General features: G+C 55.4%; 10 protein-coding genes across 10 annotated transcripts; 5 read left to right on the forward strand and 5 right to left on the reverse strand.

Moving 5' to 3' along the window:
- Nucleotides 1-120: 120 nt before the first annotated feature.
- On the forward strand, nucleotides 121-1,067 carry V1518DRAFT_415210 (uncharacterized protein). Its single transcript, XM_066903762.1, has 3 exons — nucleotides 121-265; nucleotides 343-419; nucleotides 473-1,067. Exons 1-3 carry the CDS (start codon nucleotides 194-196, stop codon nucleotides 870-872), a joined length of 549 nt encoding a protein of 182 aa, XP_066760375.1. The 5' UTR covers nucleotides 121-193; the 3' UTR covers nucleotides 873-1,067.
- V1518DRAFT_415212 (uncharacterized protein) lies at nucleotides 1,068-2,262 on the forward strand. Its single transcript, XM_066903763.1, has 2 exons — nucleotides 1,068-1,760; nucleotides 1,815-2,262. The coding sequence occupies exons 1-2, from the start codon at nucleotides 1,310-1,312 to the stop codon at nucleotides 1,844-1,846; spliced, it is 483 nt and encodes a 160-aa protein (XP_066760376.1). The 5' UTR covers nucleotides 1,068-1,309; the 3' UTR covers nucleotides 1,847-2,262.
- V1518DRAFT_415214 (uncharacterized protein) lies at nucleotides 2,237-2,993 on the reverse strand. Its single transcript, XM_066903764.1, has one exon. The coding sequence runs from the start codon at nucleotides 2,762-2,764 to the stop codon at nucleotides 2,516-2,518; it is 249 nt and encodes an 82-aa protein (XP_066760377.1). The 5' UTR covers nucleotides 2,765-2,993; the 3' UTR covers nucleotides 2,237-2,515.
- Nucleotides 2,994-3,410: 417 nt separating this feature from the next.
- V1518DRAFT_415216 (Leo1-like protein-domain-containing protein) lies at nucleotides 3,411-5,393 on the forward strand. The gene is made up of 3 exons (XM_066903765.1): nucleotides 3,411-3,931; nucleotides 3,985-4,300; nucleotides 4,355-5,393. Exons 1-3 carry the CDS (start codon nucleotides 3,570-3,572, stop codon nucleotides 5,159-5,161), a joined length of 1,485 nt encoding a protein of 494 aa, XP_066760378.1. The 5' UTR covers nucleotides 3,411-3,569; the 3' UTR covers nucleotides 5,162-5,393.
- Nucleotides 4,888-9,763, reverse strand: V1518DRAFT_415220 (uncharacterized protein). The gene is made up of 4 exons (XM_066903766.1): nucleotides 9,690-9,763; nucleotides 6,398-9,613; nucleotides 5,942-6,342; nucleotides 4,888-5,891 (listed from the first exon to the last, which is right to left on the reverse strand). The coding sequence occupies exons 2-4, from the start codon at nucleotides 9,480-9,482 to the stop codon at nucleotides 5,343-5,345; spliced, it is 4,035 nt and encodes a 1,344-aa protein (XP_066760379.1). The 5' UTR covers nucleotides 9,483-9,613; nucleotides 9,690-9,763; the 3' UTR covers nucleotides 4,888-5,342.
- A 267-nt stretch (nucleotides 9,764-10,030) lies between these two features.
- V1518DRAFT_372854 (chaperonin Cpn60/TCP-1 family) lies at nucleotides 10,031-12,121 on the forward strand (the record flags this gene model as incomplete). The annotated part of the gene is made up of 10 exons (XM_066901410.1): nucleotides 10,031-10,059; nucleotides 10,118-10,135; nucleotides 10,193-10,217; nucleotides 10,273-10,333; nucleotides 10,387-10,501; nucleotides 10,554-10,651; nucleotides 10,707-10,857; nucleotides 10,912-11,374; nucleotides 11,431-11,616; nucleotides 11,669-12,121. The coding sequence occupies 10 exons, from the start codon at nucleotides 10,031-10,033 to the stop codon at nucleotides 12,119-12,121; spliced, it is 1,599 nt and encodes a 532-aa protein (XP_066760380.1).
- Nucleotides 12,122-14,223: 2,102 nt separating this feature from the next.
- V1518DRAFT_426853 (uncharacterized protein) lies at nucleotides 14,224-15,348 on the reverse strand (the record flags this gene model as incomplete). The annotated part of the gene is made up of 1 exon (XM_066906006.1): nucleotides 14,224-15,348. One exon carries the CDS (start codon nucleotides 15,346-15,348, stop codon nucleotides 14,224-14,226), a length of 1,125 nt encoding a protein of 374 aa, XP_066760381.1.
- Nucleotides 15,349-22,973: 7,625 nt separating this feature from the next.
- Nucleotides 22,974-24,657, reverse strand: V1518DRAFT_241009 (mitochondrial carrier domain-containing protein). Its single transcript, XM_066900972.1, has 3 exons — nucleotides 24,205-24,657; nucleotides 23,255-24,148; nucleotides 22,974-23,203 (listed from the first exon to the last, which is right to left on the reverse strand). Exons 1-3 carry the CDS (start codon nucleotides 24,460-24,462, stop codon nucleotides 23,138-23,140), a joined length of 1,218 nt encoding a protein of 405 aa, XP_066760382.1. The 5' UTR covers nucleotides 24,463-24,657; the 3' UTR covers nucleotides 22,974-23,137.
- Nucleotides 24,658-25,111: 454 nt separating this feature from the next.
- Nucleotides 25,112-26,407, forward strand: V1518DRAFT_415239 (uncharacterized protein). Its single transcript, XM_066903767.1, has 2 exons — nucleotides 25,112-25,997; nucleotides 26,054-26,407. The coding sequence occupies exons 1-2, from the start codon at nucleotides 25,466-25,468 to the stop codon at nucleotides 26,314-26,316; spliced, it is 795 nt and encodes a 264-aa protein (XP_066760383.1). The 5' UTR covers nucleotides 25,112-25,465; the 3' UTR covers nucleotides 26,317-26,407.
- On the reverse strand, nucleotides 26,303-27,329 carry V1518DRAFT_415242 (peptidyl-tRNA hydrolase PTH2-domain-containing protein). Its single transcript, XM_066903768.1, has 2 exons — nucleotides 26,819-27,329; nucleotides 26,303-26,763 (listed from the first exon to the last, which is right to left on the reverse strand). The coding sequence occupies exons 1-2, from the start codon at nucleotides 27,047-27,049 to the stop codon at nucleotides 26,425-26,427; spliced, it is 570 nt and encodes a 189-aa protein (XP_066760384.1). The 5' UTR covers nucleotides 27,050-27,329; the 3' UTR covers nucleotides 26,303-26,424.
- Nucleotides 27,330-27,443: the final 114 nt, after the last annotated feature.

Below are 27,443 nucleotides of genomic sequence, written 5' to 3' on the forward strand. Positions count from 1 at the left end.
CGCCCACACAGCTCCGGAAATGTTTCAGTCGCCGCACGTGGCACGTGACTTACCGGTCGAATACGAGCTCGGCTCTAGAGTTCTTCGGACACGCGGCTCTTCATCTCGCCCCGCTCGACATTTTTTGGTTTATCAGCTCCCGTTTGACAGACGGTTTGTCTTTATCCCTTCACACACAGCGGCAGCAGCAGCAATGGTCTACTACTACAAGCCTATTAAGTGGGTCACCGGATGGTTCATCCTCTCCTCCATAATCTGTCTTTGGGTAAGCTGCCGCCGTTATCTGCTCAGTCCTGTTGTCGAGGATATTGCGTACGGCGCTGACGTTCTCAATTGCCATAGGATGCGACCTACATTCTGTTCCGACCGTACTCCTTCCCCGGCGGCAAGCTCCACTTCATCTGGGCCCCGTACGCGAAGTAAGTGGTCCCGCCGCAGACCTACGCCGACTAGGGGGCTGACCACTCTACAGGTACTACGAGATTGACTATGTCTACGGCCAGTTGGCTTATGAGGACCGCGACGGTTTCCCCGCCGGCCAGTCCACCATCAACCTTGTCGAGATCACCCTGAACATGGTCTATGTACTCTCCATGGCGCTGTCTACCACGCCCTCCACGCGCCTGAACGGCGCTTTCGCAGGCCTCATCGGCGCAACCTCCTGCTTCTTCAAGACCGTGCTTTACCTGCTTGCCGAGTGGTACAGTGACTGCAAGTACGTCGGCCATAACTCGTGGTTCAACCTCATCTTCCTCTACCTTGTCCCCTCGAGCCCGTGGGTCATCGTCTCGTTCCTTTCTATGTTGGCCATCGCCAAGCAGCTCAAAGCTGCTATTCTTGCGCCCGCCGACAAGGTCAAGAAGGATAACTAGATTGGACGTGATATGTATAACATGATCGTCTCTAATTTTCTCGGCGAGTCAATGTCTGACCGAGGGTGTATAATAACACTAAGTTTCTGGAAATTGTATGATTGATGAATGCTTGATACCATGAGCCGGAAGTATAATGGCGACAATTTGACAATAGTTGTAGGTAGTTAAAGAATTTGATTTCTGTATAAGAACGAGGCGAAGCCTTACTGTTCGGTAAGCCTCTGTGTCTGTCTTCATTTTAAGGTTTGATTATATGAGCCGCGCAGACTGCGGCGCTCGAAGTTTTTGCCTTCATGCTCCTTGAAGACTGTATTCCTGAGTCGACAGAGCTAAACTTTGATTTCTCCCGTTCAGCAGTCTTCCTTGGTCGTGGCAGCCGTTCATGTACCCATACCGACACCGAATAGTCTACAACAAACTACGACGCGTGCAAGATGGCACCAAATATTTACAAGTCGAAAGTATCGAAAGTATCCAAGAACACCAAGATGCCTAAGAAGTCTAATGCCAAGTCACCCCGCGAGCTACGAATGCAAGTACAAGGCCATGTGGACGCGACATCAACAAGCAGCAAGGTGCATGCGGTGCTGTCGGACGTTGCGTCACGCACGGAGTCGTTTGACTCCTTACTTGACAAACTGAACAGAATCGAAGCAAACAAGCGAGAAGAGGAGAAGGGCATGATAATATCTCGCGGAGCGATGGGCGAAGGCGAGATTACGTTTACTGTTGACCGGGGTAAAAAGAAGAAGAGAAGCGACAAGGCGGGTGATAGCAGTAGTGGCAAGCATGACGACAACGAGGACGAGAAGGGGGGGGACGAGTTTACACACAAGGAGCGCGATAATGGGCGGAAAAAGCAGCGTTTTGCGGGCCGACGAAGCGGTATGTATTTTGTCGGTGCTGATTGGAGCAGAAGTACTAATGTCATTCCTCTAGCGAGCAACAACGTTATTCGGAGACTCGGTTGAACGAGTGATTCGCTCGGCTCTAGCAACAAGGTTTTTTTGGCTCGTTATGGATTGTGGTTTTGTTGCTATGACACAGGTTTGTGAAGTATTGTCCGGCGTCAAAAATGGGAGATATTGTTTATGATACTTGTGCCTGCCGTACGTCAGAAGACCGGCGTGGTTTGCAACCCATCAATCCGTGTCTTGGTTGTCACGGCCCGAATGCAGATGGCAGGTGCTTTACTCGCGGGCTGTCTAAGACTTGACAATGAGTTAAGTCATACTATAATCGCGCATCTGTGCTCTTGTGTTCTATTATGGAAATGCACAGATGGTAGGCTGGTTGTTGGACGGCAGCCGACGTGGAGACAAGGGATGCAACCACCACCCTTCTTGAAGTGCCCAACACCATTTGAATCACAAAAATGCATTATATATACAAAAGTTACATGCCTACGCGTGTAGATTTTATAACAATACTGCCTAATAGCTTCTAGGGTAGTATCGTAACAAGCAGCTGTAAGATTAACAAGTAATTTGGACAAATAAACAAAAAAAACACCGTAAACGCCATATCTCTCAAAGATCGTAATGATTGATTTGGTGATGCGGGAGATTGGCTTCACTGCCCGTCGCGTGAAGTCATAGCGCGCAGTCCCTCATGCAAAAAAAGTGTCGACCAACGCCGGGTTACTTCTGGCTATCCTCAGGCTTTGCCGCTGTACTATCTTGCTGCTGCTGTGATCTCCGATGCTGCCGCGCAAGTAAGATTTTGTCATTGTCGATCCGCAGGTCGCCGGAGTCGGCGCCGACGGGGTTCTGAGTAGCTGGACAAGGAAAGAGCGTTGGTGCCGCGACGGTCAAGATGGCGATAAAAAATGTGGTCGAGAAAAGCGAGTTAGTGAGACGTGATCGCATGACCGCATTCATCTGAATCATCGTAGAAGTTCTGTATGGCGAGTTGGTGGGGTGGTTTGAGTGGGATGCTGCTTCTTGTCTTGTCGAAGCGTCGTTCGCGCCGATTAAGTGAACCCGCGGCAGTACACGACTTGATTCGGCGGTATCTCGCGATCTAAGTTTGATAGAAAACTGATATGTGCAATCTCGTCGTCGGTCGCAACGGTAGATCAACGAGTGGCGGCAGAATATAGAGGAGTGGTGGTTGTTGTCTCCCTCGAAATTTGCTTCCCTCGAATGACGGTTCTAGATTTTCGTTTCCTCTGATTGGTTGGGAGTTTTTTGGCTTGGGCTCCGCGAAATCCAAGGTTCATGTGTCGCACACCCGACAGATCAAAGCCCTGCGCATTTTGAGCAGGGTTCTTGCAAGAATCGCATTGATTTTTGTTTCAACTTAATGAGGAAGGCTCGATCTTGATGGCTGTGACGTTAGCCGGCCAAACTATCTCTACCAGGCGTAACAAGCCCTACAATGGGCTGCAATGACACCCACTAATCGCGCTACCGCGCGGAAGAGCGCCATAAAAAGCTATTCAACACTTTCATTGTGTTGATACATATTCTTTTCAGTTTCCCTTAAACTTGTTCGGTTTCGCGTCTCGTGTGGAGCGTGTTGGAGGGGGTGGGTAAGGGTGCTGCCTCATTGCTCGCGGCTCTGAATTCTTCCCAGTTCGTTGACATCCACTTCAAGGACGAGCTCCCTATCGCGCGTACGCAACTGCGACCAATACAAGTGCTAAGTGCTTCTGTTCCATGACCGCCGACCGAAGAGCAGCAGCAACCGATAATGTCGTCTCTCGAAGATTCATTTCACTCATTGTCTGATTCCGAGCCGGATCAGCCTGCGGCTGCCGCTCCAAGCAAGATAGCCCAACAGCAGGAAGATCTGAATGGATTGTTCGGCGAGGATGATGACGACGCTGCTATGTCGGAAGCCGGTTCAGCTACTGCACCTAGCGCAGTGGCAAGCGAACATGACGATGATGACGACGAAGATCGACATGGCGTGCGGAATGGGCACAACAGTGATGTCGAGATGAAAGATGTCGAGTCTGCTAACGGGGACGAGTCTGGTCCATCCCGCCGAGAGCATGTCGAAGATAATGAGGAGGATATATTTGGAGGCTCTGACGATGATGACGTGGAGGGGTATGTGGCTGCATACTATTTTGATATGCAACTGGATTTAACAGCCCGTCTAGTTACTATAACCGCTACGACCAATCTCAGCGAGAAGAAGATGAAGAGCCGGAGTACGAAACCGTTGACATGCAAGAAATGGAGATTCGGATGCCGCAATACCTGCCCTCGCATCACGGAGCTAAGGAAACGAACATTGTTCGAGTGCCAAACTTTTTGAACGTTGACTACTACGTGTTTGATGCCGAGCGCTATCTCGAGGAAGCCGAACACGTCCTAGGCGACAGTGAGGAGGCAGAAATGCGTCGGAAACAATTGCAGGCAGAAGTACAAAATACGATTCGGTGGAGATATGTCGCCGACGTCTACGGCGGTCACGTAAGTGCTGATTTGAGTCTCTAATTTCCAACGACTGCTAAGCGATGTGCACAGGAACTGGAATCGAACGCAAAGATCGTCCGCTGGTCCGACGGCTCTTATTCGCTCAAACTCGGCTCGGAGATCTTTGACATTCAGCACATGCCAGTCACCGACACTTACTATGCCGTCTCGCACGACGAACACGAGATCATCCAATTTCACTCCAAGATAGCAAACACCCTCAGCCTCGTCCCGTCGTCGATGTCATCGCTTACCCACATGCGTCTTAGCAGCGCCATCGCGCGCGGCCAAGTTAAAGTCCGGTCTGTCAACGATTTCGCCACAGTTGAAGACCCCGAGAAGATGAAACGCGACGCCGAGAAAGCAGAGGAGAGCAAGCTCCGAGCGCGCAAAAAGCTTGATAACAAACGCCGCCAGCGCGAAAACAGGTACAATTACGACCGTGACCTCGGCGGCGTGGATGGCGGTGCAGGTGGTGTTGGAAGTGAGCGCAAGAGACAAGGGTATGGCGGTAACAACCGCGATGACGACGACGACGGCATGGACAGATACGGTGCTACTGATCGATATGAAAGGGATGATTTTGTGGTTTCGGATGATGAGGATGACGAGGATGAGGAGGGCGCGGATAGATTGCGGCGACTGAAGAAGCAAGGCGCGGACAAGTATCGGCAGAAGGGTAACAATGACGAAGATGACGAAGAGGACGACGAGGACGAAGAGGAAGACGCACAGTTTACGGACGAGGAGGAGAGAAGTGATCGCGAAGGCGATAATGATGCCGACGATGACGAGCTAGACGTTCCACAGCGGGATAAGGACTTGAAGCGAAGACGCGAACCAGGTAGCGAAGACTAGGTGCCGTGTAAGTTAGGCAGATGGAATTAGTATATTCCCGGTATTCATGTGGTCGTAATCCATATGCACTGTACAATATTTAGCCAAATTTTTTCAACACTATATAGCTTACACAATCATTATGACACATATAAAATGCCCCATTAACTCCATCCCGATTTCTACACAGAACTAACTTCCTTTATCCCTGGACTGTAAATTGCCCCTGCTCCTTCCGTTTGTCGTTATACTTGATTAGTCGCGCAAGATTCGTATCTGCGAATTTAAATAGCTCGTCCTTTACGCAGAACCGCGACATCAGCAGTACCTGCGCGGTAGGCCGTTGCTCGGGATTTACCTTAAAACAGTCCGACAGAAACTGCTTTCCTTCATCGCAAATATAGTCCTTTGTGTCCTCCGGAATCGGCGGAGCAAGCTTTGCATTTCCAAGCTTGTACATCGCGCCAATAGCTTCGTCGTTAGACCACGGCCTTCGACCTGCAAACATCTCGAGAACTACGCAACCAAGTGACCAGATGTCGACTTTGGCACTGTACCCTTGCTTCACGTAGCCCTCGTTCTCGTGATGGATCACGTTGTGGATGACCTCCGGCGCCATCCAAAAGATGGTGCCTTGCATTGACATCGCGGCATCATTCGAGTATATGTTCTGGCTCCGCTTGGAGATACCAAAGTCTGAGATCTTGCAAATACCATCCAAGTCGAGAAGAAGGTTGTCCGATTTCAAATCCTAATATCCTGTAAGACCTAGAAACTTCACTTGAGCAGTATTATACTTACCCGATGCAAAATGCCCTTGGAGTGTAAATACGCAAGGCCATCTACAACCTGACGCGTCAAAGAATGAATTACAGGCCTCTCAAATCGGCCATGTTTCCGCAAACACGTTCCAATCGATCCACCGGGGACGTATTCCAAGAACAAGCTGCACACCTCAGGTAATGCTTCGTAGCCAAGGTACTGCACGATGTTGAGATGATCTAGATCTTTCATTGTCTCAATCTCGGCGTTCAGAGCCGTGACGACTTCTCGCTGCTTCTCACTAGCTTTGTCACTCGCCGTTTGGGGCACGTCAACTTGTTTCACGGCAATCATCTCGCCAGTAGTCGCATTTAGCGCCAGGTAGACACGGCCAAATGTGCCCTTTCCGATGAGCTCACCTTTGACCCAGGTGAATTGTTCTGCGAATCGCGCTGTTAGCGGTAGTGGCGAACAACAATAGACTCAGAAACTCACGTTGTCTTCCTCGTCCTCGGATCGAGAATCTGCCCTTTTTCATTTGTCCAGCAGTGACTTCAACCACTTTGTGACCCCACACCTTAGTGCTTTTCCTTCGAATAAGTGCCATTTCCTTGTTATCTGGTTTCTGAACGCTCTTTCGCGCATCATTCGCTTCCTTCGCTACAACTCTGATGGATTTCATGCGTGACGCACGAGCAGGCGGTCGGGACGTACTCGTAGCTCCGCGGTGTTCCTTGTTGCTGCTTGAAATTACAGCATTAGCAGCGGCTGCCGCCACCGCAGCAGGCTGTACATCCAGCTTTTCAACATCCCCGCCTTCGTGCAATGACGACTTGAACGAGAACCCGCGGTCAAGATCAGCACCGCCAGTCGACTGTGAAGTTGCAGACAAGTCCTCTTCCGTAATCGGCGTAGCGATCTCGACGGTTGTAGACAAGGGCACCCTGGAAAGAGCACTCGATCCCGTACCTGCCTGTGGAGCACCGTTCTCCAATAGTGGCGAGCTGGGAGAATATGGTGCGTTGTCATCTATTATCGGCTTGTCCAGATCGGTATTTGGGAAATACTTCTCCAGATTGCTGTAGACGACTTCCGCAGGAGGTCGGACTGCCCATCCTTCACCTATATTGTAGTCGTATGCACCTGGACTAGGCGTTGGTTGTTTAGTCTCGAGTGGAGATCTTGAATGGTGGGACGTAATCTGCGGTAGGTCTCCAACGACAGACATAGGCGAAGGCTGAATAGAAAAGTCGACCGGAGCCGGAGTACTATGCGCTGTGGATTCCGTCAGTTCGGTAATAGACGACATGGCTGCTCCCGCAGTTGGCTGTTCAGCGACCTTAGTTTGATCCGTTTGAACGTGTAACACGGGCCGTTTGGCTTTCAAGCTGTTTTGGCGACTGTCCGCACCTTGACTCGACTCACTCCAGGTCTCAAGGAACGACAACGGTAGTGAATTCTGGTCTGAAGGATTGTCAACAAGCGAGGCATCCTCCGACGGTGGCCGCTTCGCCCACAATCCGCCATCGTCGTCATCATCATCATCGTCACTGTCACTAGTGTTGCTCATAGATTGGAATGCAGGTGCATCAGCAAAACTAACTTCGTTCTCCGCAAACGACTCGTCATTTGGACCAGTCTCCTCTGACGACAGCGGTACAGGCCAACTATCTGGATTGAAATCCACCGGCTTCCGAGGAATCTTGTTCGGGCCTTGTGCAGAAGGCTGAGGAGAATTGCCGCGTGGCTTGAAGGTTGTCCTTGGCGAAATCAAGAGCGATCCGGTATCCGATTCAAACTTCCAATCACTGCTATTCGTTCCAATTTCGTCATGCAAATCCGATATCGAAGGTTTGCGACTATCCATGCCGTGCTCAGTAGCGAGATTCGTTAAACTGTCTCCGCGTGGCGTTTGAGACTGGCGTCTGCCACTGGCAGATGACAGCGACGGGTGGCGACCCGGCGGAGGAGGAGGTGGCTTTCGCAGGGCAGTAAGCGGCTGAACCTGTCCTGTATTGCTGACCATCTGAAACGGAGAGTATGGTGATTCTCGTCCACGGTTGAAGTCGAGAAGCACCCGAGGCGGCGGCAGCACTTTGAAGCTCTCGTCTGGCTCTTCACGATTGCTTCCTCTGGCCTGGCTCGGTCTCCTATTTGCCGCAACTTCCATCGAGTCAGTGTCACTACTGCCTTGAAAACTTGCCCGCGGCGCTGAGCTTCGTAATGATTGTTGCTGGCCAGTTGGCTGTGCGGTCCGTCCCCCCGCCGGAATTGAACTTGTGCGCGGTGCCAGACCTGCAGTTTGCCTTGTCTCAGCTTGCGAAGTCAAAATATTCGGAGCTGACATGTAGTGCTTTCCAGATGGCCTAAAAAACAATTTCAAAGTTCCTCTGCTGTCTCCGCGCGAGCACTCGCTCAACAATTGTTCATCGTTCAATGGGTCGCCTCTCTCTTGCTCGCCGAGGTCGGTCAGATAAACTTGAGCAGTAGGAGCATTAATGCGCATCTTTTCCAGCACTGCAGTCTTTACAGCGTCAGCGTCAGAACAGCTCGCGATATTGACCAGCACAAAATGCTCGTGATCCGTGGTGCACAAAACTAAAATCTTGCTTTTCCGGCGAGACGGAGGAGGCTTGCTGTCCGAACTGGCCTTAGCTGACCTTATAACTGGCTCATGCGTGTTCGTATGACTAGTAGATGAAGTCCTGGGGCCAACCGAACTGATCATTGCTGTCGAGGGCTGTTTGCGCACCGACTGCTCCGTTGCTTTCGTCTGTAGACTTGGCGGGCCTTGTGGCGGTCGTAGAGATTGATGCGAATGCGCTGGGTGCAGAGGTCGTGACTGTGTTGCGGGCATATCTCTAGTGGACGGCGTGTGCGTCTGTGCAATCGGACCAAGATGCGGTTCGCTGTAATTGTGCCGATTGTACATCTGCGCACCGCCGGGGCTAATTTTACCGCCATGTGCTTTTGCTGGCGACACACTCGCGTCGTGTTTCTTGCTCCGGCCGAGATGGAACAGGCCACTCATGAAGGAAGAAGAGCTGCTCGCAGCTGCCTTCTTCGAGTAGACGTCGTTGCTCTGCAGTTGTGGCGCATGCTTATGTGAGCTAGGCGACACGTGCTGCTGCGGACGTTTCGTGAGACCGCTTTCAGTGTGATTAGAACTGATTACTGGTGACGAGTAGTGATGCGACGATGATGATCCTGATCCGGAGCTGCGGCCCGCCGACACCGGAGTCTTATTCCAATCATCTGAGCCAGAGGAGCCGGTAGACCTTTCTTTCCTCTGAGAGCGTCTTAGAGACGTGACTTCAGGTGCAGGTGTCAATTGCGGTGGTCCGATTGGCTTCGTCACCGATGTCGCCGCAGATGTATCAGATGTGTCATGTGTAGTGAGCTGAAGCGCAGTAGAGCTAGCAATACGATCTGAAAGATGGTCGAAACTCCGTCGAGGCGGAACCGAGAATGTGCTGTTCGTGTTGAGGAAGTCGTCCGACCGTCGCCGGCGGTCGTCAGGCGACAAGGACGGCGCCGTTGTCGAAATTGACGCCTCGGGAGTTGAGGACGGATGAGACATAACCACTTTCTCTCACGATCTCATAACTTAGTTCTTTCTCTTCGCGTCTAAAAGCACTCTGTGGGGTTCAATATCAAAATCGTGTGAGGCGAGGCGTATGCGCGAGTTGCGCTAGCCGCCAGCGTTGCCTACTTCATGATCCACATTAGAAACACATTTTGTAACGGCAGGAGAGAATTGGCAATTTGGATATATCAGTAGACTTACGGAAATTGGTTACGAGGGAAGAGGACTTGAATGAGCGGAGAAGCTGATGTGTTGTGCTTCTCTCGGGGTGCACCGAAGCCTGGCTCAACACTCTGTAATCCAAAACCTTGTAGCTCAGTGGGCAACGTAAATCTGAGCACACGGTGCGTATACGTGAAACCGGCACAAGCGCTGGGAGAATTAAACAAATTTGCGAGGACGCGTTTGAATGAGTTCCAGAAGACGCGATTTGCATCCCTCATCTCGACTGATCCACGTATCTTAGCCAGTTCTACGCAATACTCAACATGGCTCAGGCGATCTACCCCGATATGTCGAATGCCATCGTCGCGCAGGATGAGATGGGTCGTCCGTTCATCATCGTCCGAGAGTATGTTGCTGTTGTGTTGATCGATTCTACTGTTTCCCTACTAAATGTTCAATTACAGCCAAGGCAAGAAGAAGAGGTAAGCGCGAATGGGAGTGAAGTTCTTTGCGTAGAGTTTGCTAACCGCGAATCAAAGAACTCATGGAATCGATGCTGTCAAGGTATGCGCGAATACAATATACTATCACGAAGAGCATTACCACTGACACTTTGCAGTCCCACATCTTGGCTGCCCGAACAGTTGCCGACATTGTCAAGACATCGCTCGGACCTCGAGGTATGCTTAATATTCTAGATTCAACGCGTTCATCTTCTAATCGGCGCAACCAGGCCTTGACAAAATTCTCATCTCACCGGATGGCGATATCACGATCACCAACGACGGTGCAACTATTCTCGGCCAGATGCAGGTCGAGAATCAAATTGCAAAGCTTCTCGTGCAATTGTATATAACTACCAGGGATATCTTGTTGCGCTGCTAGTGCTAACTGAAGCAGATCAAAATCTCAAGACGATGAAATCGGCGACGGCACTACCGGTGTTGTGGTATTAGCTGGTTCTATGTTGGAACAGGCTGCAGAGCTCATTGACAAGGGTAAGGCCGATCTAAGACGCATGATTTGATTATATAATTGACAGAAAGTGGACAGGAATTCACCCGATTCGAATTGCGGACGGCTACGACAAGGCATGTAAGATCGCCGTCAGCCATTTAGATTCGATAGCCGATACAGTCGAATTCAGCGAGAGCGACAAAACCAACCTTTTCCGCGCAGCGAAGACGTCACTGGGCAGCAAAATGTAAGTTGCATTCTCATTTGGTGAAGGTGGAGACGAATGCTAATGTCAATCCAGCGTCTCAATAGCGCATGACAAGTTCGCGAATATCGCGGTCGACACTGTGATGAGCGTCGCTGATCTGGAGCGGAAGGATGTCGATTTTGAGCTGATCAAAGTCGATGGCAAAGTCGGCGGTTCTCTCGAGGACACGCTCCTTGTCAAGGGCATCATAATAGACAAGGACATGTCTCATCCACAAATGCCGCGCACCGTGAAGGATGCAAAGATTGCGATTCTGACGTGTCCGTTCGAGCCTCCGCGGCCAAAGACTAAACATAAGCTAGACATCACCTCTGTCGAAGAGTTCAAGAAGCTACAGAGCTACGAGCACGATACATTTGTCAGCATGATCAACAAAGTGAAGGACACAGGCGCGTCGCTGGTCATCTGCCAATGGGGTTTCGACGATGAGGCGAACCATCTACTACTCCAGAACGAGCTTCCCGCTGTCCGATGGGTTGGTGGACCAGAAATTGAGGTATGATCACTGTGATGCTTCGCGCGAAAGCTCTTGTTGCTGACTGTAGTTTCTAGCTGATTGCTATTGCGACAAACGGGCGGATTGTGCCGAGATTTGAGGATCTCACGGCGAGCAAGCTTGGTCATGCCGGTATCGTTCGAGAGCTATCCTTCGGTACGACCCGGGACAGAATGCTCGTGATTGAGGAGTGCGCGAACCCGCGAGCCGTGACAGTGTTTGTGCGAGGTAGCAACAAGATGGTCAGTCCGTGTTTGCCTTTGGTTGGTAGTGTAGAAAAACTAACCGTAGTAGATCATCGATGAAGCGAAGAGAGCTCTGAATGATGCGATCTGCGTCGTCCGCAACCTTGTCCGCGACAACCGCGTCGTCTATGGCGGCGGCGCTGCGGAAGTCACCTGCTCGCTCGCCGTCGCCGACGCGGCCGACAAGCATCAGGGTATTGATCAGTACGCGATGCGCGCGTTTGCGACCGCGCTTGACGCCATCCCTATGGCGCTTGCCGAGAACTCTGGTCTTAACGCGATCGAGTCGCTTGCAAGCGTGAAGGCGCGACAGGTCAAGGAAGGCAGCAGCCGGCTTGGAATTGACTGTCTGAACACCGGCAAGAACGACATGAAGGAGCTGTTTGTGATTGACCCGCTGATTGGCAAGAAGCAGCAGCTGCAACTGGCCACGCAGCTGACGCGGATGATTTTGAAGGTGAACGATGTGATTATCAACGGCAGCGAGGATTCCATGTATTAGTGAACAGAGGACGAGTTTACGGACTGTTGTTGTACATAGATATATGACGAGTAGTATCTAGTTGAGTAAAAGTTGTGCTTGCCATGTAGGCGGACGAACTTCACCGTCTGGTTGCATGCGGTTCTGTACTGATCAACCTAACCAACGGTGAGCCCTACTTGCGTCCTCCGCTTCAGACAGCCTACAATCTGCAAGCATTGCCTGCCACCAATCAATTTCAAGTAGAGTCTGACTAGCTAGCAGGGGTGCAGCGTCGAGAGTGCGTGGGCGAAAGTGACACGTGGCTCACAAGCAAACTAGTGTGCTGTGATATATGTGAATGCTAGTGGCATTTATACAGCGTGCTTGGTCCACGCGAGAGGCCCGGCGGCCGTCGTTACCAGAGAACCGCGCGCTGCTATCGGCCACGCGCTATCGTCATTGCAGTGGGTTCTGCTGGAAATTGTCTGCATCGCCAAGTGTGAGCACATCAGCGATGGATAAACAGATCTTTCTCTCAGCTGTTGTGCTCCCGTTTAGTATGCTAGCTAGCTTGCTCGTCCGAGTTGATCTTGCCTAGCGGAGCCGCAAGTATCTAAGACGCGTGTTCGCACCCTGCCCGACCTCGGTTGAGTCACAAGCGGATGTGACCGGCGCGTTTGTGATCGACATGAACAAGGCCATGCAGCCTGGGGCTCGAGCCAGCCTAGACAGCCACTGGGTTCGGGCAAGCCCTGCGCTAGCGCGCCTCGGCGGGTACGGCTCATGTGCAGCGACTTTAAGGTTCCGCTCTGCGGCTGCCGTTCCTCTGCGCAGCAGCAGAGCCACGCATTCTCCAGGATGGCAATGTGGCTCATTTATAAGCCAGCACACAGCTAGATGGCACAACGCCTTCCTCGACCCGCGGTGGCATTCTTGTGCGTAAGTCGGCACTGCCCGACGCCGGGTTGCAAGCGGTAGGTCCCCGTGTCGCTGTGTACTGCTCTGTGGCGCCGAGTGCGCGCGACTGTCGTCGGCAGCTGTGCGGGCTTCCAGTCTCCGCGATCGAGGCAACCCAGAAGCCGGCGGCAGCGCAGAGAGTGATTACACCGCGCTCGCGTGCTTTCAATTATACGCCACACGCACCGCGGCACCAGGCTAGAGCAAAGCGGTTGGCATCGTCCTGGAAGCACACCGCATGACCACCTCGCTTGTACTTCCTCGTAAGGCGCCGAGACACCCTTAGTGGTTGTCTGTAGCTATAGTGGCTGGACCAATTGCAAGCCTAGCATCATGAGACAGCTCGAGCTGCGCGCAGAGATTTCAGTGCCGGCTTGGCTTTGAGGGCTGCTGCCGTCCCGGTAATAAGGCGGAAAAAAACTCATCACGGCGTGCCGTGATGAACGGAAACGGTGAACACCGGATGCGGGTCAAAATCTGGAATCACGAGGGTCTTTCGCGACAATCGCGTCTCGATAGACTCTAGCTGCCGGCAGCTACGATCGATGTGTTCCGCGAAAATCTCCCCAGTAGTGAAGGACAATGCCAACATGTCAGACAGTCAACAATCCACTAGTGCAGCCGCAACCTAGTCGCTTTTGTAAGCTTTGAAACTACTTGGCCGGGATCAACAGCATATTGTTGGGCATCAAGGGCGATAAAAATGACGTGGATAAAAATACTCTAAATTACAAATACAGTACAAGACATTAAATACAAAAGGCGCTTCCCAGGGCTGTAGTAGACGGTAAACGCAATCCAAGCAAAGAAAGATTCGAATGGCGACTGCAGCAACCGAGAAAGTCAGGTATGTAACAAATGATTAAATGCGCTATTCAAGGGCGCAAGGAATACAAGAAAAATCGAAACGAAACCGTAGAGAAGAAGAATTAATATGAAGAGAAGTCAACCAAGCCCGCGAAGTGCCGTTACCCAGAAACAAGAAAATCAAATACGACGCGATAAACAATTCCCGAGACAAAGTGCCAACAATATATAATATAGCAGGTCATCCATGCCTATTAGTCGATGATCTATGATATGCCACATGCACGGATCCGCAGCCTCTCGCATGTATTGAACCAGGTAAAACAAAAGTCAAAAATGCCAACAAGCCCAGCAGCTTAGAAGAGCATGTAAAGAGGCTATTGGTAGGGATACGCGTCCTGGTAGGAGTAGGGCTGTGAATGTAGTGGCTGGCCGTGCATCGGCGGCTGTTGGTGGCTCGGTTGCACCTGTAGCTGCTGCTGCTGTTGCTGCTGCTGCTGCTGTTGCGGAGCTGGCTGTGGAGCGACGCCCATGGGCGCCTGCGAGGGCTGCTGTTGCTGTTGCTGTTGCTGCTGTTGCTGCTGCTGCTGTTGCTGCTGCTGCTGCTGCTGCTGTTGCTGCTGGTTACGCTCTTGATCCGCCTTTCGCTGCGCCTCTTCCTCTTTCTTCTTTGCTTTCCATTCCTTTCGTGTCTCCTTAAACTCTTCCGGAGTTCGCTTCGCGCCGTGGTTCTGCATCGTAACGTGGGCGTTGAGGTGGTTCAGCGTGCCATACGCCTTGTCACAGCCGTTGTAACCGCACTTGTAGATCCGCTCGATCTCTTCGTAACGTCTTCGCGGGCGCTTCTGCTGGGTGGCACCCGGTAATGGGACAAAGGAGTACACGGTAGTACTGCCAGGGAAATCGTTCATCCTGCTGCCGGGCATCGGACGTCTACCAGGTGGACCAGCGTCTGTACGCGGCATGCCCATCCCCCCGAGAGGCGGACCTGCCGAGACCGGACCGTGTGGAGAAAACTGGCCACCGGGAGGGCCGTACCACTCAGCGCGCCAGTTGGCGGAGCCGTTTGGCGGGTACTGGTACGGTGTCTGGAGCTGGCTGGGGTCGGCGGCGTAGGCGCCACCGGGGAGGCCGCGCACGATAGCCGAGGGCTCTGCAGGGGCGTAGCGGGGATCGGTGGTATAGGGACGGCCCATGTATGCGGGGGGCTGCGCATACTGGCGGTTGACCGCGCTGTTGGGGTCGATGGAAGAGTCGTACTGTGCCGAGGAGACGTAGTGCTGACGAGCAGCGGCGGAGCTGTCTGTGTTGTCGTACGGCATCTGGTGAGAGGGGCCGGAGCTCCCCGGGTACGCGCCGAAGGAGGACGCCTGCGAGTCGCGGCCGTCCATGTTCAGCGGATACGGCGGCTGCAAGGGCTGCGAAAAAGGTAGCGAGGGCTGGCGGGTCGTCGAGGGGATGGTATTATGCGCAGGCGTAGGCAGTGGATAAGTGGAGAGCATGCCTTAGCTCAGGCGCAGGGTCGGCAGTGCGTGGTGAAGCGCCTACAAGCGGAGGACAGTCAGCGACGACGCTGCGGCAGAGGAAAAGCCGCGCGCAATTGGACGACAGGGTCCCGGCGACGAGGAGCAAACAATACAGGAGCCACTGCCACGCGGCGGTTGTGGGGCGGGTATAGGATGGGGGAGAAATGAGCAATTACAACAACACGCCGGCGCCGGCGCGCCGGCGTAAACAACACAGCTCCAGGGTGCGAGACGCGTCGAATGCGGACAAGAACAGACGCTGCGTACCTGCTGGGGTGCAATCGTGCGAGCGCGGCGAGTGGACAGGAGGGGTGAGCGGGGCGGGTGGACGCGACTGGTGCGGGCGCGGCAGAGGTAGGGGCGGCAGCGCACACGGCAACTGGATGCGGAGCGCGGGCGGGACGGCGCCTGCGGAGATACGGCGCGGGCGAGGGCAGGCGGGCGGGCGCGCAAGCGGGCGGGGCAGAGCAGGAGGGAGAGCAGGAGAGGAGAGGCGGGAGGGCGGCGAGAAGAAGAGGCGGCGGGAACAGGGTCGCGGTCGGACGTGCGCAGCGAGCGCGTGGGCGAAGAAGCAGCGAGCGGTGCGGCGACGTCGGCGGCGCCAGGCGGACACGGACGCTGCTGTCGTGGATGCCGGCCGCCAGTTCTCTCCGCCACGCTCCCCGCGCACTAACCGCCCCATGGCCCTGTTCCGCCGTAGCTACTCCGCTGTCCCCACGCAACAGCCCTCCTCCGGCTGCGCCGGCGCAGTAGCGCAGGGCGCAGGCACCGCGCGCACGCGCTATTCCGTGCCCTGGCGGTCCCGTTCCGCGCGCAGCGCGGTGCTTGCGGGCTGGCCTTGAGCCTCGCGGTGAACACTCACGCACGCGCCTAGGCGCACGCACGCCGCTGGGCCTGCACAGCCGCAACGCTTCTAGTCCCCGTCCTCCCCGTCGCCGGCAGCCCGCTCCCCTCCTGCCCGCGCCTCCTCACACACACTCTCCCCCTGTCTCCTCCCGGCCGCGCCGCGTCTGCCAGCACGCTGCGACGCGAGGACGCGCTGCGCTGCTGCGCGGCAGGGCGCTAGCAGTGGCAGCGGCAGTGCACCCCGCCGCCGTTGTCGTGTCATGTCGGCCGCGTCTCCTGTGTCCGTACACCCATAGCGAGGTGCTGCTACGCACTCCGCAGGCTCTGTTGTTGTACCCCCGGTGGCCGGGTCCCGGATAGCCGCGAAATTGTCATGCAGGTGCAAGATAGCGCCAGCCGCCTAGAAAGTGTGATCAGTCGTGCGCTGCTGCATGCCGTCGTCATCGCGCCTTAGCGCGGGCTCTCTAATTTGCTTTGGGTAAGGCGGATTTACCGCGTCTTAACTCCCACAAGGTACCGCCCCTCTCGGCCTCGCGCAGGTTCCCTCCCACCCCTAGCCTAGAGTCCTAGCCCCGGGCCCTAGAGGCCGGCCAGCCTGTTCGCTGCGCCTCCGCGCTCGCCGCCCGCCCCCCCGTAGCTGCCTGTCAAGGCCCCCTAGAAGCGCTCGCTTCCCTCGAACACCCTCCCCGGCACCATCGCAGACGTGCCCCGCAGCCCGCAGCGCCACATGCGCGTGTGCCGCCGGCATGTTGGCGCATCCTTGGCACCGTCGCCATACGGCATGCAATATCCGCGCCCGAAGCAAGGCGGCGGCCTCCTACGTCATCACGACCTGCGCAGTCTGGCCCGTCTAAACCAATCAGCGTATCGCGCGTGCCGCACTGTCCCCGCCGCGCTGTGTCACGGCCACTGCCGTCCGCCGGAAATTCACGCCTTCGTGCTCCACACGGATAAACGCCGCCTGCCCTTTCCCAGCTGCTCGCGTCCAGCGTGGCCCTGCTGGACCTCTTGCCGTGGCATGGCGCGTGTCCTCGTCGACATTCCCGCCAAGCCCGATGGTCTGCGCTGAACGTCGTTCTCAGCTGCTCCCTCAGAAGCCTGTGCTCGCGGACATCTCTTCTGCGCCTCCGGCGCAAGCACGGCGGCACCCGCTGTCGCCAGTTGCTCGAGTCAGACGGCTAGGGGCTTACACCGCAATCTTAGGCGAGACAGCTCGACAGCGGCCCAGGACTGTCGCTGCCACGCTGGTGTCCGGGGAAGGGGGCACAGAGACGGACGCGCTGCGCCGCAGAGCGCCCCGAGAAGAAGGCCGACGACTGCTGCAGACACAGGCTAGCGGCGTTAGCTTTCTCCTTCTCGCACGCAAGAGCTAGATTCTTTGTCAACACCCGTTGTAATTTTGCCGCCGTAGCAGCACCCCAGGAAGCCTGTGCCGAAACCTTATCACGGACCCTGCCGTCTGAGCAGCAGCCCTGGCCGTCGCAGACGCACGCAACGCTCTTCTCTTCTACTCCGTGGACTGCGCGGAGCCGGGCGCTGTCGACGCAAGGAAGGACGAGCGGCCGGCCGCTCACTGCATCGCCAGGCCGAATCGCGTCTGCATTTCTTATTTTGCACTCTGGCGTTCATATCGACCGTCAGGCCGCGAGCGGCTCGTGTGCTCTCTGTTCCCGTGTTGTTAGGGTCGTTCCCCCGTTGTTCCCCGATCCCCGCCAATCTCCTCTCTCCCGTGCCGGCTGCGCCTCTTTACTTGGCCTCTGTGCTCTTGTTTCACCGGAGAGCGCAGTTTCTCAAAACTGCAGCCCAGCTGCATGTTATGCCGGTCGGCGGCGTCAGTCGCAGCAATAGGGGGTTCCACGGCTCGAATGGAGCTGCATGACAACCAAAGGCATTATTCACATGCACGACGACTGTACCGCCAGCAGCACGCACGAAGCTTATCCGCCTGCGTGGCGCTCAGGCATGCATGCCTGGCGGACTGGCGTTGCACTTGCCAGCCCTTACCCAGCAGTGCGCGCCAATTTCCGAACTCGCTTTGCGGATCACTTGCAGACAGGGGGCCCTCGGTGTGACTCAACAGTCAACAGACTCGGCTGAGGTAGTCCCCAAGCAGCACTGCGCCGAGCTGCAAGTGGCTGTCAAAGCCCCCAAGGCCGGTCGGTCTGTCGATCTAGCTTGGTGAACACCTTGGCTGGCCTGCCAGAACGGGCGCAGGCGTGTTGTTGCCATGGGTGATAACAGTGCGCGGATAACCACGATGCGTCCACTCTGACCGCTCTGATCACGACGCGGCTCCGAGCTCGACGCAAGCGGCCGTAGGCGATATGCCGGCGCGTCGCCCAAAGCAGTATCGCCAAACATGACTAGCGAACGCTTCTCTGCGCACTGCACCGCCACATGCCTGTCGTACTTGTACCCGCCGTCCACAACAGATCGAGCCGCTGCAGCTCGTACCCAAGCCCGTGTGGCTGGAGCCGCAAGGGCGCGCTAGCAGCTAGACTGCGGCTTGGCTCTCCAAATGAAGTGCCGGCAGACAGTTCGTCACTCTGCCTTCCGCAGTCTTGCTGGAGGCACAAATTCTAGCGCGGCCGCTCGCACGCTCTAGCGCATACCTTGTCAACGTTAAAGTGAGGAACCGTCGTCGCGCTTGCTGTGCGTGCGCGCGTGCGTGCTGTGTTCTGCGTGTCTGGTTGGGTAATCTCATTCCCGCCCTCGCACACCAGCTTGCAGACTCCATGTTCTCTCTTGCAGTGTGTGCTCACATCAGTTCATAGCAGTAGCGCATTTTCGACTTCTTTAGTCGTGGCCGCTGAAGACACGCCCCTCGACGTCAGACTCCACTACATTCGGCAGCCGTGCTCCATGGTCCTGGTCCTCGACCGTTGCTGAATTGACAGTTTGGCACGATACCCTCCCAAACCCAGCAGGCTGGAGGCGGGAAGCCTCGGGCTGCGCTCCGTTTTCTAGAACCGCGCGCGACTTCAAGGCCGGCGCTGAAACCAGTCAGCTCAGCTGTTCCCTACACGTCGTCTGACCATCGGACGCACAGGTGGGCTCATCATGTGTGTGCACTTTACACCCTCTCGATTCTCTCCTGTTCTGGCGCCAGAGCAGCATGGCTCGCGTGGCCGTTATTGCCGTGCTACGGCCACTCGGATCGCCTTAATAGGCCAGGTGTCGCAGCACGAAGACACTGCCGCGCACGTAATTTACGCTTTCTGATTTTCATCAGATAAGCCTAAGGGGCACACAACGGTGACGTCAAGAGTGGTGAACTACTTCTAGCTCTCTGCCCACGGTTTCGCACCAAGCTAGCCTGTTCAGCTAGTGCCGGCGCCAACTTAGACTGAACTAGTCCGCCCTGTGGTGCCTGCGGCGGCTGGTTTGCTTTGTGACGCAGTGCATCTTCGGCCATATGCGCGCTCGCTCATTTCATGTGTTCATCTGATGATACGCGCTGGCCCCGCGACCGGTTTATGCGGACGTTCAGAACTAGCGCACCGTACACCGTCGACATTATGCAAACTATCTTTGTCGACCTTGACCAAACCAATTCCGCCGTCTAATTCTGTGGTCCAGTCTCTGGTGGTTGCTTGCAGAGGAGGAGAATCGTATTCAGGAGGTGGCTTGGTTGAGCGAATTACGGGGAATTATTTGGCTCTCTTACCAAACATGAGAGCTTGCGAACGTGGTCTTGTGAGCAAATGGCCCATTTCGATATCGGTCTTGTATTCATGAGGTGTCTCACTTTTCTGCAGCCGGCCAAATTTCTCTTCATCAGCTGGTGGAGAAATAGCCCCCCGCCTCGCGTCGGTGCTTTTCCACCAGCTCAATCTGTTCGTCGTCGATCTGTTGATTGCGACCATTTCTTTCTTGCGCGGCAAGGCAGGTCAACAATGCGCCCGGCCCGCGACTGAGGAGCGCAAGGACGCTATGGCCTACGACGGACGAGGGCACGGAAGGAGCGGAAATGAACAGCTTGTTGATGCGCGAAGCTGGCGCGAAGCTGGCGCGCCTGCTCCGTTACTCAAAATTGTATTGACCAAGTTGTGATTTGGACGCGCCAGGTACGCAGAACTTCCGTGCGTGTTCTCTCGCTATTAGCTGGATGCCGGACTCGACGATCTGCGGCTTAGGCTGGTGAAGCGCGACGCGACTGCGTACGGTTGCGAGTTGAGACTTTTGGACGCGATCGTTCTATCCACGACTGGTGCTGCGCGGCTCTTCATGCGCTCTCGGCCTCATTGTCATGACTCGAGGAGATCCCGGGCTCTGCGGAGGACGGAGCACATGCTCATGCCCTTCCGGCACAGCCTTACCCGCCGACACCTGCGCGCGCAGCCACAAGAAATATCTGATAACCGGTCGCCTGCCGTTCACCGGGCTAGTCAGAAAATTGCTAGTGCAGCTCACTTCTGCAAAACCTTGCTGCGCACGTGGTTCACAGCTTTCGTACTCGTACCCTATGTCCTGGCATTCGGGCAGCTTGCCTCTTTGGGACTAATCTCCGCCCGCAGCAAGCAGCAAGTGCAAAATCCGTCGCATGGCCGTTCCCGCCCCGGGCCTCGCGGATCGCCCGTTGAGCAATCTCGTCAGCTGGACGGGTGGTCTTGGTGTCGATGCCAGCTACACTTGCGTGTGCTTCTTTCCGGGTGTCGTCCAATCTACGTCTTTTAAGCTTCGTTCAAATGACAACGGCATCTTCCGCCACGCCGAACTGCGCACCCCAGCCCGGATGAGAGGGTGGAGAGAATTTTGGTGAGTGCATGATCGGCTTTGGTGCCTACCTTGACAAGTTTGCACCTAAGCCCGAATAGTTCTAGAGCGCGATCTGCACGCGAAATTGGACTCATTCCGCGAGTGCGCATACCTTTGTCTTGATTGCGGGCGCACGCCCTGCGTGCAGTATTCCTGCAGATTTCGCTTCGTCGCCGTCGCCGTCGCCGTCGCCGTCGCCGTCGTCGTCGTCGCGCGAGTGTGCAGTTCAGCGGACGTTCTGACGGTAGGTGGGAAGGGCGAAAGTCGCGAAATCTTCGCTATGATTCTCTACGACTAACTACTGAGTATTCACTGTCGAACGACGAGTTCACTACAAGCGACGGCGCGGCGATATCGTTCTGCTGGTAATTGCTGCTTATACGTGCGACGGCTAAGTTGTTTGTTACGATACTGGGCCGGGATGCGCTGGTACAGCGACCGAACTGCCTACAACCTGCTCGACAAGCAATTCTGCTTTCTATACACGGCTGTCTTACAAACGAGAGCTGTCTCGCTGCTGTGAGCTGAAGCGTCTCATGCGCTCTCGCAGCAGCAACGCTTATAAAACAACACTTCGTTGAACACGGCCGACTGAACTGTTGCGAAACCGATGGCTGCCAACTTGCGGGGAAGCTTCTAATGCCTTGTGTATGTCCGATAAGAGCTGTCGACGAAAGCACGAGTTTGTCCTGTACCACGCTGTGCATGTATGACTATCCTCAGACGTTGGTTAAGTGCTAGGTTTGATCAATAATCGTGTCAGATCACCGGTGCTAGTAGATATTCTGTAAACTTGAACATATCTAAAGCGTGTGTACGCTCTAGACAGATTGTCCAGTGGCGGCGCAGACCAATTCGCCGTCTTCGCGAAAGTTGAGTTGTCAATTCCATAGTTCAATCAAGCACCCGTATGGCTCATGCTGGTGTGCTTCCTCCGACCGAGTCCCGAGTGTGCCGTTGTTATCGCTTAATACAACGCGGATGTATTAAGGATCGTCGCGTGCGCTCGCGTGCGTGTCGTGGATCAGGGGGCCGGCAAAGTGAAGAAGCAATAAGTGGTTTCACGAAATTAATAGTGAAGGTTGCAGTAATGAAACCCGAGATTCTCCACGCGGAGCCCACTGTCGGCCAAATTAAACCCAATCCCGCCACGCGTTGACGCCGACTAAGACTGCATGGTGCCATTTTCTCCGCCGGCAGTGGCGGCCGGCGTAACTTCCCGGGTGCAGACATGACTGACTAGCTCGCCCGTGGCAGATGCTGCGTCGCTGGATCGTAGATTCCCTTGCGGCAAAATCGTGGTTGTTTTGTGATATTCAACAGGGTACCCGAAGATCGGCACCGTCGTGCACGCGTGTGGCAGCCGCTGAGCGATTATCTGCCCACCGTCTGCCGATTTTATGATGTTCCCTTCTTCCCGTTGTGCCCTTCGGTTAGATTCCGCGAGTTTCAAGTTTGCGGCAAATACTTGCCCAGGCTCGATGGTCGGCACTAGAACACACAAGACACGGACTATGTCTCGCGCAATTCTACCGAATTCAGCTGTCGATCGATTGACTAGCCCAGCAACTAGCAAGCATATCTGGCAGCTACATACCAAGGCACTAGTAGGCTAGATTACTAATTCGCAGAGTCGGTCCTACTTTACGCCGCGCGGAGGAACTGCAACGGAGCCCAGAGGCGACCCCGCTATTTCAAAGACGGGCTCACAAGACACTAAAAATGCTGACAAACATCGCCACCATTCTGTTTGGCTATGCCCAGTTACTGGGGATATATCCAGCAACGGACTATCGTTGTATGGCCAGCCTCTTGAATTGCGAGCACTACACATAAATATTTACATACAACAGCTGCCGTTCCACAACGATGGAGATCTCATGAGGACGTCACCAAGAGAGAGGAGAAACCAAAAAAAAAACCAGATACAAAACAATCAAAATATGCATCTATTGAAAACCGAAACAACGAACAGATGCAATTACCGTGACAAATCAACAAAACGGAATCAACTGCTTTCCTTATAAAACTAAACTCTCTTGGATGCGATTTAAGGCGTACCTAACTCCGGGCTTTATTCTATCGATGCGAGAAATGACTAGAGTGGAATGCGGACCGTGTTCTTGCGCGGAGGCGACGAGGAATGGACGTGGTAGACACCTTATATGTTCAGGAAGAACTTCATGCGCTCGTACACGAAGAAGGAGCATGAGACCATGGGAATAACCTGAACAGGTTAACGAAACAACAACTATAAGAAAGGACGTAAGAATCATACCTTGACATAACCTATGGTGAGACCGACAAAAAACCCTCGGATTCCGTGCTCTGCGAAGATAACTTTGGCTGTCGACGCGATGGTATTCAGGTTCTTGTTCGCCGACAGACCACCCACCTGCATTCGCCGCCGGATGACCTCGAGCGGGTAGCTTGCACTCTGCGAGACCATGCCGGCTATACCGCCCGCAGCAAGTTGGGCCCAAATCACAAGCGGCACATGGCGGTCGGCGCTGGGTAGGCCGTTGGAGACGGTGTACCGCGCTAGGTAGCGCGACCGGAGGATGTCGTGCACGGTGTCGTGTGTCCAGAAGGATACGCCGGCGTAGGGTAGAATTCCGATGACCGTGGCAGAGAAGCCACGATAGAAATTTTGCAAGCCCCGCATAGGCCGCTGGACTATTGCTGCGGGAGTTATTGCAGCGGTAGATGTCATTGTTGAAGTGGCCGGCGCCGCAGGCTTGACGAACGTAGCGCCAGTGTGTCCTTCCTGGTAGATATGTTTACAGATCTTCATCAGTTTGGCATTACCTGCCTTCTTACTCTCGTACGCCAGCCTGACACGTATCAGCTCCAGCGGGTACGTGAAAAACACCGACGTGACGCCGGCAAGCGATCCGGAGAGTATCCGACGGAAGTTTGTTTCTTGGGAGGGGTCTGTGATGATGGCGGCGCGGAGCTGCTCGTAGACGACGAATTTGATAGCCGCGTAGGGGAAGATTCGTAGCAGCGTGGCGGAGTGGCCCTGGAAAAGGCCAAGCACGCCGTCGTTCTGATAGATCATTCTGGCGGCGCGATAGACGCCATGTCGCTTGCCGGAGTACTTTAAAAACTCGGGGCTGGAGGTTTGGAACAGGATCTTGACCCTGTCTAGCGGAGCGATGAGCGTTTTGGCCTGTTACCATTTTATTAGCGACGGTCCACGCGGCTTGCATGCGACAATAGACATACAGCACAGCCCGCCACGCCACCAGCAATGCCGCTGCGGATGATGTAGTCGTAGGAGCCCTTGTTGCTGATATAGGCACGGGTTATCTCCTTCTCATGCTCGACCTCGGCATCTTCGTCAGCAATGAGCAGCGAGGCGCGCGCATCTTTTGAGTCTGGATTCGATTTTCTGAAGTGCTTCTGCAGCGAATGGGCCGAGGACGTGGCGGCGGAGGACGTGGCGGCGATGTTCGCTGGTCCAGAGAGCGCAGAATCGGACATTGTGTTCGGAAGCTCGCTGACGAACGCGGCCAGCGGGGTTCACGAGAGTGGAGGTGCGATTCACGCTGCGGAGGAGTGTAGGCTGGATGCGCTTGTCCGCCGGGGAAGCGAGCAGGACAGCGGAGACGAGGACGAAGCCAGGCGGGCCGGGGAGCGGGGGAAGCAGTGAACTGGGTCTATATGTCGGTCGCGGACGTGGAGATAAAAGTGCCGCGAGCGCAAACGCGGGGCGCGATGGGCCCCGCGCGGACGGCGGTGCGAGGGGCTTGTACACCCTTGCGATCCGACGGGCTCCACAAGCGAGCTTCCGACGGGCCGCTCTGGCGCTTGGCATGACGCCTGCTGGGGGCGACGACGACGCGCTGCAAGACGGCGCGCTGCTTCGCGCCTGCATCAGGAGCGGCGTGAACATGGCCGCTGGAGAACGGCGGCACGCGAGCATCGTGGTGCAGGCAACGCGGCCGTAGGATCCGCGGAGAGGACGGCGGTTTCTAGCGCGCTGGGGGTGTGCGCCGACTACGCTTCCGCGCACTCGAGCCAGCTCTTTTTTACACCACACTGATCGCAAGCCTATCTGGTCTCCTCGTTCTCCCCATGCTAGATTGCTAGAGTGCTTTAAGGGCCAGTTTTACTTGCGATAATCATGGCCCTTGTAGGTCATCGTAGATTTAAGCTCTGGCGAAACTCTACCCGCGCGCGCCAAAGAACGTTCGCGGCCCTCGCTGTCTAAATCTAAAAATCCATTCATCGCGTCAGCGCTGACCAGAGAGCGTGCCACTCTTTGTGCAAAGCAGGTGTCACAGGCACGCATATATATCGCTTGTTGCACAGGTGCTCTATACCGCGGAGTGTCGAAGTGACCAATAGCCCAGAGGTCGTGCGGTATGATATTTCCTCATGTGATCTGATCCGCTGATCCAATGTCAGAACCCCACTGACACCTACCCTCAAGGAACAAAGAAAAATCGCAAATCGTCGTCTGCGAATCGAACACACAATCTGAATGTCATCGCGAATCGTTATGCTTCGCGCGGCTGGTCCGCGGCCAATGCTGATGCGCAGCAGGTTTGGTGCTGGCGCGTCGCCTGCTGTTGCAGGGAGAGCCATGTCATCGGCGACGGCAACGCGAGGCGTGGCAGCTGCGTTCGGCTCCGCGTCTTCGCGGGCGCTGTTCCGGCTGGCGACGCCGTATGCAACAATGCGAAACGCAACGAGACAGCTGTTTGGCAGAAGAGATATGTGGGCGAAGGGCAAATGGTCTGTTCGATTCAACTCGTCGACGGCGCCGAAGACCGCAGCGCCGCCAAAGCCAGAGAAGGTGGAGACGGGACTGAAGGCGCTGACAAAGAAGTACGGTTGGCCGATCGTGTGGGTGTATTTGGGACTGTCAGCGCTGGACTATCCGGTGTGCTTCTTTATCGTGCACTCGCTGGGCCAGGAGAAGATCGGAGAGTACGAAGCTAAGGCGAAGGACGCGCTAAAGCCGGTCACATCTGCGATCCGCGACGTGCTAGTGGGCTTTGGTATTTTGAAGCGTACGTGAGCATGTTGCTTGGTGAAGACGACGGTTCATGATGCTAACTACATACAGCATCGCCAACGGAGCCTGAGCCTCTGCCTCAGGAAGCGTCTGGAGAGCCAGTGGTGCACAAGGCGTCACTGTGGACAGAAGCAGTGATTGCGTATGGCATCCACAAGAGCTTACTCGTGTTCCGAATTCCGCTGGCCGCCGCGATCACGCCGTCGATTGTCAAGTTCTGCCAGACCCGCTTCCCGCGACTGTTTGCGAGCAAAACGCCAAAGTTTGGGGTGAAACCCGATGCGAGCCGTCGGATTGGCGGTGGGCTGCTTTAGATGACGCTGTATATACATAATGGTAGTAGAAATGGCGGCGTGCGCACCTCTCTCATTAATGGAGTTTGTCAAGTCTATGGTACAAGTATGCAAAGTGGTGTAGCGGTGCTAGTATAGCTTCAGCCCGCCCGTGATCTGGTCGAGGACGTCCTTAGGCGCAGGCCCGACGCCAAGGACAGTTGCAGAGCCAGCTGCAATCTGGGTGCGTCCGGCGTCGTGGATCAGGCAGTGCGTGATGCCCATGCTCTCTGCTTGGGCCTGCAGGATGAGCAGCGCCTCCTCGCCCTTGGCCTGGACGGTGATCTTGGGCTGGCCGCTGCGTTCCCAGAGCTTGAGGAACGTGGGCGCGCGCTTGCTGGCGCGCCTGTAGCAGCCCACGGCGGCGTGGGCGCACTGCGCGGCGGCCTTGCCTTTCGTCATTCCCAGATCTGTCCGCACGACGAGGATCTGCAGGGATTAGTGTGTGGTGCATTGCGGGGTAAGTACAACACACAGGACATACCATTTTGTACTCCTTCAAGTAGTCAGCAAACGACGGCGACTCGGATGGGCCGCTGGCCTCGTCAGAGTCGCTGCCGCTGTCGTCCTCGGTGTCTTCGGCATCTTCCTGCTCGGCCGGCGCCGACGCAGCGCGGCCGGACGCAAACCAGAGCAGCGAGGCGCCAGCAGCAAACCCGAGGCCGCCAGCCAGGAGCAGCTTGGCTGATTCGGAAGATATGCGCAGGCTGGCCATGGTCGTCGCACGGGAGGAGGATTTTGGCCGTCGAGAGAGTGTCGAGTCGAGCAAGGCTCGACTCGCACGGCTCACGTGCGGCGGTTAGGGCTGCGACAGCGGGGTAGATGCCGCGACATGGGGCGACACGGAGACGACTCAGGGGGGGACCCGGCTATATCGCCGGAACCGTACGAGGCCAGCGCCGACGCGGGCTCAGGTTCGGCGATGCGCCCCACGATGCGCTGCAGCCTGAAGCGCGTTGGCGTGCTCGCAGCGTGGGGATCGTGCCGTGTGCGCAAGCCGGCCCCACGCAGAGTAGCGTCTGCTAGCAACATCGCCGCGTGTGGATCGCGATCGCGCAGACGCAGACGGGCGACAGTCCCGCTCTTTGAGGCGGACGAGGAGTGCGGAG

Source organism: Limtongia smithiae (genome assembly GCF_038497785.1).
Source record: "Limtongia smithiae strain NRRL Y-17922 unplaced genomic scaffold V1518scaffold_4, whole genome shotgun sequence".
NCBI classification, from domain to species: Eukaryota; Fungi; Ascomycota; class Lipomycetes; order Lipomycetales; family Lipomycetaceae; genus Limtongia; species Limtongia smithiae.